This window comes from Merops nubicus, unplaced genomic scaffold, assembly GCF_000691845.1.
Source record: "Merops nubicus isolate BGI_N331 unplaced genomic scaffold, ASM69184v1 scaffold30367, whole genome shotgun sequence".
In the NCBI taxonomy this organism is placed as follows: domain Eukaryota; kingdom Metazoa; phylum Chordata; class Aves; order Coraciiformes; family Meropidae; genus Merops; species Merops nubicus.
In genome coordinates this window covers 8,101-15,074 of record NW_008621457.1, presented here as the reverse complement: position 1 = coordinate 15,074, position 6,974 = coordinate 8,101, and the positions used below count along the sequence as shown (strand labels likewise).

The window sequence follows — 6,974 nt, the reverse complement described above, 5'->3', positions numbered from 1 at the left end:
CTGTGCAATACGGATTCCTGGCTTCTGTGTTGCTCACTAGAGCATATAATTAACTGCAGTAACATTTGACACCTCATGAGAGTCTTTGGGTAAGCTCATACCTCTCTGGCTATGAGAGATATGTTCTAAGCTTGGGCAATTTTTTGCTGTGTTATTCTTATTTGTTTTGGCTTGCACTCTCTGAGGCCACCTTCCTCCTGAGGAGCTTAGAGTTGTTTTGTTTCTTTTTTAACACCAGATCTGATATTGTGAAGCACAAAGTGGAAGCTGGAGTTACTTGTGACTGCCACAGTTATTATGAAAGGGCTCTTGGACTCAGAGTTTGTGTTAGTAAAGATCTCTGAGCGTTTTCCACCAGTGTGCTTTCACTTAGAAGTTGCAACAGCAGCAAGGGGGATGCATTAAAGCAGTGTAGTTTCCATTAGTGCTGTCAGCTTTCAGCCCTGGTATTTGCAGGGTGGTGGATACTAATTTGAGGTTCCTGGCGTCTCTGTGATGTACTGACTTTTTTGGGGGTCTGTTTTAGGAGAATGTGTTTATTGGTCAATCCAAAATCTACAGCTACCTGAATCCGAACAAAGCTCCTGGTGCTCGCTCCCCACTTCAAGAAGAAAACTCTGTCATGTATCACGAGGGGAAATGTCAGAGCAAAACACTAAACGAAGCCTTCAGGAAAGGAGAGGGTAAGATAGATTTTTGGATTGTTTCCCTCATTAAATGTGCTCTCCCCTTCCCCATTTGACAACTTTAATACACAGTCAAGAAGGACAGGTAGCTCCTCTGGCCCAGTTGCTTTCCCAGTTTTACAACTCTGTCGGCAACTGGGACTATGCAAAGATGAGGGTGTCCTTATCCTTTTAGAAACTTAGATCATAGGTTTGCCAGGCAATTTTTCCTTTTTTTTTTTTTGTTGTCTTTCTGGCTATGTTTGTGTTGTCTCTCTGGATATAAAAAGCTAATGCTTGCATTGTCACTAAGCCCTAATCTCTCTGCCATTCTATTACTGCTCTCATTCTTCTGGGCAATGTTTGGCAGTTTATCTAATTATTTTTTGAGGTATATTTTATTACCTAATACTGGTTTATCCTATAATTTGACTATTTTACACTAATTCATATAAAGGGAATTCAAAGTCAAATTGGGTGTGAGGTAGAGGGACTGGTAGAAAAAGAAACTATTCTTAAATTTTCAGGATGGAATAAAGGCAGTGAGAAGGAGGATCAGAGATTGCAGATGCTGAGTGCCAGGCTTCCCAGGTGCTTCACTGTAGTAACTAGAACTGGGAATGTTCCAGGAGTTCTTGGAGGGGTAGGAGGGAAAGCTGGCTTGTGCTTAAAGGTGCTTTTAATAACCTTGGTAATTTGTCAAAATGCTTTGATGCAAACCTTTTTAGCAAGCGGGTATTTTAAGTCCCACTCGACACAGGGAGCATCAGGTTTGCTGGGAACTTTGGGCCTTTAGGTCCTAATTTAGCTCCCCATTTTTCACAAGAAAGTGAAGATGGCTTTAGCTTGTCCCACTGCTGTGGATTTGCAGCTGTGCTTCATTTCTCCAGTGAGACTGAAGCATCTGTCTCAGCAGATGGGATTGTTAAACCTGGTGATGTGCTTTAAATAAAAACTAGGCAGCTTTAAGCCATTCCCACCTACCTCTAAATCAGTTGACTGAGGAGAGGGATGGGGTCATACCAAGGCAGAGTTCATGCAACCAGGAAAATGTTTGTGTGGGGTGGACTTCTTGTAGGTGCCAGCTCCTGTGGGTTTGGTCTGAGTAGCGTGGGCCACTTGGTACCAGTGTCTGCACCTGCTGATGGCAGCAATGCAGGATCCAGGGGCAGGATTAGTTTATGGCAACTTAAGAATTTAGTATGCTAGCTGTGAATTGTGCAGCTGTTTCAAACACTGCAATAAAGGTGCTGCATGTTCAGACTTGGAAAACTCTGCATTGCAAACCTCCCATGACAAACTCCTTGGGCTCCATTGTACCTTTCTCTGCTCACCCCTCCTTCTGTGCTGTGTGTACTCTAGCAACAACTAGTCAAAAGTCGAGTAACAGCCCATCCAGGCTCTAGCAGAAAAGAGATTGTATCATTCCCTTCCTCTGTTTCCTGTTTGACAGAACTAGAAACTTGGACTAGAAACCATTGGAATTCATTTAAGGCACTCTTGATCTTTAGTTGACTCTGTGTTCAGAACTTTATTTTATTTTTCCTGTCACCAGAAAAAAAGAATGGTGGCAATGTAATTGAAGGTGCTATGAAACCAGGAGACCAGAAGGATAAAGAAAGTGGGTGCAATGCTTCAGTGCCCTCCTCTGATCAAAACCAAGAGACTGTAGAAACTCAAAAGACACCCCTGCCTTCAGACTGTCCTGATGAGGCAAATGCAAAGCCAGCTCAGAAAAAGATGGTGAAAGCAAAACGGGGACCAAGGAGAAAGTAAGTGACTTCTGGAACTGTAGAAGCTTTTCTTCTCTGTGTCCTTTTGCACCAGGAGTCTTTGATCTGTGTTTATCCTTCCAGAACTGTCAGACCTGTAACTAAAGTTACTCTTGGTGGTTTGTTGCTTTTTTTTTAAGCAAGTGGTTATGTTGGAGGAACAAATCTTAAAGGAGACTTGTTTTCTCAAGAATAACATGTTTGAAAAATAAAAAAAATAGCACCCAAAGTATTTATCTACCTTGCTGATCACATGTAGAAAAAAAAAATTCATGGGCCCTTAAGACCTGCTTTTCTGTGGGCAAATGAGAGTGTATCTTGTCAGAGACAGAAGAGTTGGAGGCCTCCTGGCTGAGCTCTTTCTCATGATACCAGAATAATGTGACCTGACATTAATAAATTCTTTGCTTAGCATTTTTAATGACCTAAATTTTAGAGCAGCTTCTTGGCAAGGTACACAGGGGGCTTCAGATTTGTGCTGTGACTTTCAGTTTGTTTCCAGTGGCATCTCATTCTTACTGCTAAAGAGTTAGTACTGAAGTGGTGGGAATAGCATGGGGAAGAAGAGAGAATGTTGCTTCTGTCTAGAAGTGAAGAATACTGGTGAGAAGTGCTGATTGGTATTGATCACCTTTCAACATACACAGCTGAAGAGAAATATTTCTTACAGATACCTCTGTCCTAGACATTCAACTTCACAAAGTCTGAAACACGTTCTCTGTTTTTCTTATCCCTTAGAACACAAGGAAGAACACCAAATCGAAAAGTGACAGATTATTACCCAGTCAGAAGAAGTTCCAGGAAGAGCAAATCTGAATTGGAGGTAGTGCCTCTTGTTAAAAAACATTACTTGTAACATTGCCACTTCATTGAACGTGTGAGGAAATGTGTAGCTGTACATGGTTTCCATTTGCCAAGTACAAATAGAATCGTGCAGTGGAAGCATTAAGAACACACTTAAAATTTGGAAATACTGATCCAGTTCTGTTTGCATGTTTTGGGGGGTAGAAATTTGTCTCATTACCATTCAATTTTGCTAGAAACATGGTATGTTTTGGAAAAGAGTGTCACTGGCTAATAATTTCCTTTCAGCTATAGAATAAGCTACAAAAACTATCCACAGTACCGTGGGTTGGTTTGTTCTTGTTTCTTCTGCAGATTGAGGAGAGGAGGAAAATAAATGAGCTAATTACGAGTGGGAAAGAAGAAGGAATGAAGGTAATTGCAATGTCAACCTCTGTAGCTGTGTAGTGTTTACACAGGGTGTCACTGTTTAGGACAAGAGGAAATGGCCTCAAGTTGCACCAAAGGAGGCTTACGTTGGATATTACAAAAAATTCCTTCACTGAAAGGGTTATCAAGCCCTGGAACAGGCTGCCCAGGGAAGTAGTTGAATTACCATCCCTGGCCGTGTTTAAAGGTCATGTAGATGTGGTGCTGAGGGACATGGTTTAGTGGTGAACTTGGTAGAATTACATTAATGGTTAGACTCAATCTTGAAGACCTTCTGATGAACCTAAGCAATTCTATGATCTGTTGAAGCAAAAAGTAGCAGAACTGGGTCTTGGAACTGTTGCAGTTCCCTGAAAGTAAGCTGGAAGTGCAGCAGAACCGGAGCACACTGTCTTGTCTTTTTTGGGTGGGAAATATTTGGCTCTGAAGAATTTCTATGTGCAGCCTCAGCCATAAATATTCAGGAGGTTTGTGGTGAACTTGGTAGAATTACATTAATGGTTAGACTCAATCTTGAAGACCTTCTGATGAACCTAAGCAATTCTATGATCTGTTGAAGCAGAAAGTAGCAGAACTGGGTCTCAGAACTGCTGCAGTTCCCTGAAAGTAAGCTGGAAGTGCAGCAGAACTGGAGCACACTGTCTTGTCTTTTGGGTGGGCAATATTTGGCTCTGAAGAATTTCCATGTGCAGCCTCAGCCATAAATATTGAGGAGGTTTTAAAGCCTTTACTGAAAATACACTTGCTCTCTTTAGTATCTCATTTCTTGGGCTCGTTTCCAGAAATGAGGCTAGACAGAGTATCTTAACTGTCCTATGTTTAAAAGGTAATGCTCATACCCACCATCTGTGTGGTAACAAATTCTCTTAGCCTGTTTACAGACAGTTGTTGTGGGTCTTTGTTGTGGCCCTTGGGTTAATGGGTTGTACTGGGTTTCTTCCCACTGCTAGCAAATACTAGTTATTGGGACCAAGTGCTTCCTGTTTGGGTTACTCTGATCATCCTTTTTCAGAATTTAGAGCAGAAATGGCTCCTGGAAGTGCAGAAGAGCTGTGATTCCTGCAGCCTGCAGTTAACACTGTCACATCTATGACAGTGATTGGAAAACTTCCTTGGAGTTGTCCAATTTACAGGGGAGGCAGGAATAGTAAAACATACTGATGGGTGATAAATGTCATTTCTGTGATGGATCTTTCTGCTTCTCTGGCTTTTTAACCTGTGAGTGCTAATGGTGATGGTGCACCTGAAATGGAAAAGCTTACTGCCTCAGGTAATAGGTAGCTTAAAAGAAAAAATAGATAACTCTTCTGTGTATGTTTATTGAAAATAACTCTCGGGTCTTTGCTTAGAAGAGTTTGCATCCAAATACCTGGTAACTCAGGGTGTGTCCCAAACTCATCCCCTGTTTCTCCCACAATGCTGTGCATTGAACTTCTGCAGCTTTGTCTGCAATACACACAAATACCTGCTGCAGCATTGTTTCAATGCAGATCACTCATGTCCTAGTGAACAGCGTATCTGCAATCTTGTAAATACTTCCTAATTTCCTCTCTGATTTTTCTTTTCAACTCAACAGATTGATTACATCGATGGCAAAGGGAGAGGAGTGATTGCTACTAAACAGTTTAATCGAGGGGAATTTGTAGTTGAGTATCATGGGGATCTCATAGAGATCACTGATGCTAAAAAGAGGGAAGCTGTGTATGCTCAAGATCCATCCACAGGCTGCTACATGTACTATTTTCAGTACCTCAGCAAAACCTATTGGTAAGCTTCTCTTCCCTTACATGTGCTAGCTGATAGAGCCTTTGAATACTGCCAAGTGTTTGCTTTGTGCCGTTGTTTTCTTTAATGGGAACCATGAATTAGGAAATCTTTTTGGAGCACAGTTTCATGGTCCAAGAGCCTCCTGTACCTCTGGGCTAAAAGAATGGTAGGTGACTTAAAGCCCTGTTCTCTGAAGAACAGCACAAGCTGTATGGGGAGTTGCAAGTGCTTGGATGAGACTTCTAACTCTGCCATGGACTTTTGCCTAAATTTATTCTCTTGTAAAATTATCTACTTTTCTTGAGTTGCAGGGGTTTTGTTTGAAAAGCAGTATGGATGGACTCTGTTCTCCTTTCTGTAGTGCCTGACACCCAATCCATGTGCTTGCTTTATCACTCTCTTTGGCCCAAAATGCAGTTCTCTCAAAGCAACGACTCAGGCTACGTTCTTTCCTTCTTGGCTGATGCTATGAGATACAGATTAGGTGATCCACACTCTAGTATATTATCTATCTTCATATTAATTACCTTGGAGTGCCCTTTATTCTAAGTGTCTGTGTCTAAATGCCATAGTGACAGCTGCTGGAAGAACTCTGTGCAACGAAGGGCACTTGAGCTTTAGTATCCAGGTCTCTGTAAGCTGGACATGTAGTATTTAAGCATTTTCAGCCTTGAATATGACAAGAGACTCTTGCAGGCTTACTCAGTGGATACTACTTGAGTTGGACACAGCTTTCTTGAGGAGAGAGTATTTAGGTATCAAGCCTTTCTGGTGGTGGTCTACAGCTGGGTTCTGCTGTTTCTTAGGAACAGTTGAGCTGCTTGAAAACGGGCAGCTCAAAAACATTGTCCATTTTCTGGGATTTGTGCTACTTTGAAATAATTTAATCTCCCAGAATTGCTTTATTTACCTACACTGCCATGTTATGTGCTGTCTAATTGTATGAATATTCTGTAATGTTCTGTTTTTTCTTCATTTTTTTTGAGCCTTGTATGGATTCCTCATTCTTTATCTGATTTGCACTTTGGGTTTTGTCTACAAACTGTAGTGTGACTGTGTGATATGCAGCAATCCTTTGTTCTGTTCTTGTTCTTTCAGTGTTGATGCTACAAAAGAAACTAATCGTCTGGGACGACTGATTAATCACAGCAAATGTGGCAACTGTCAGACAAAGCTTCATGACATTGATGGTGTGCCTCATCTCATACTGATAGCTTCCAGAGACATTAAAGCAGGTGAAGAACTGTTGTACGACTATGGAGACAGAAGCAAAGCTTCCATTGCAGCTCACCCATGGCTGAAACACTAACTTGTCTTCTTTCTTTGAGGTTTTGTGGGTTTTTGTTTTTGGACTGAGTGCTCTACAGTGAGCCAGTGGAATTTTTTTTTTTCTGTCCTCACTTCCCTTGGCTTTCTTAGTGGACTGCTTATGGTGTTCTGAGTCCTTCAAAACTACCTTTTTGCTTTGCAGTATTTAAATACCTATTACAAATTTCCAGGCAGGCTTGAATAATTGATCTTAGATTGCCAAAACTTT

General features: G+C 41.4%; 1 protein-coding gene across 1 annotated transcript; it reads left to right on the top strand.

The window, feature by feature from the left end:
- Nucleotides 1–526: 526 nt before the first annotated feature.
- Nucleotides 527–6,746, top strand: SETD8 (SET domain containing (lysine methyltransferase) 8; the record flags this gene model as incomplete). The annotated part of the gene is made up of 6 exons (XM_008944497.1): nt 527–683; nt 2,221–2,437; nt 3,176–3,260; nt 3,596–3,655; nt 5,247–5,437; nt 6,536–6,746. Coding segments are annotated over 6 exons (921 nt in total), but the record flags the coding sequence as incomplete, so codon positions are not given.
- Nucleotides 6,747–6,974: the final 228 nt, after the last annotated feature.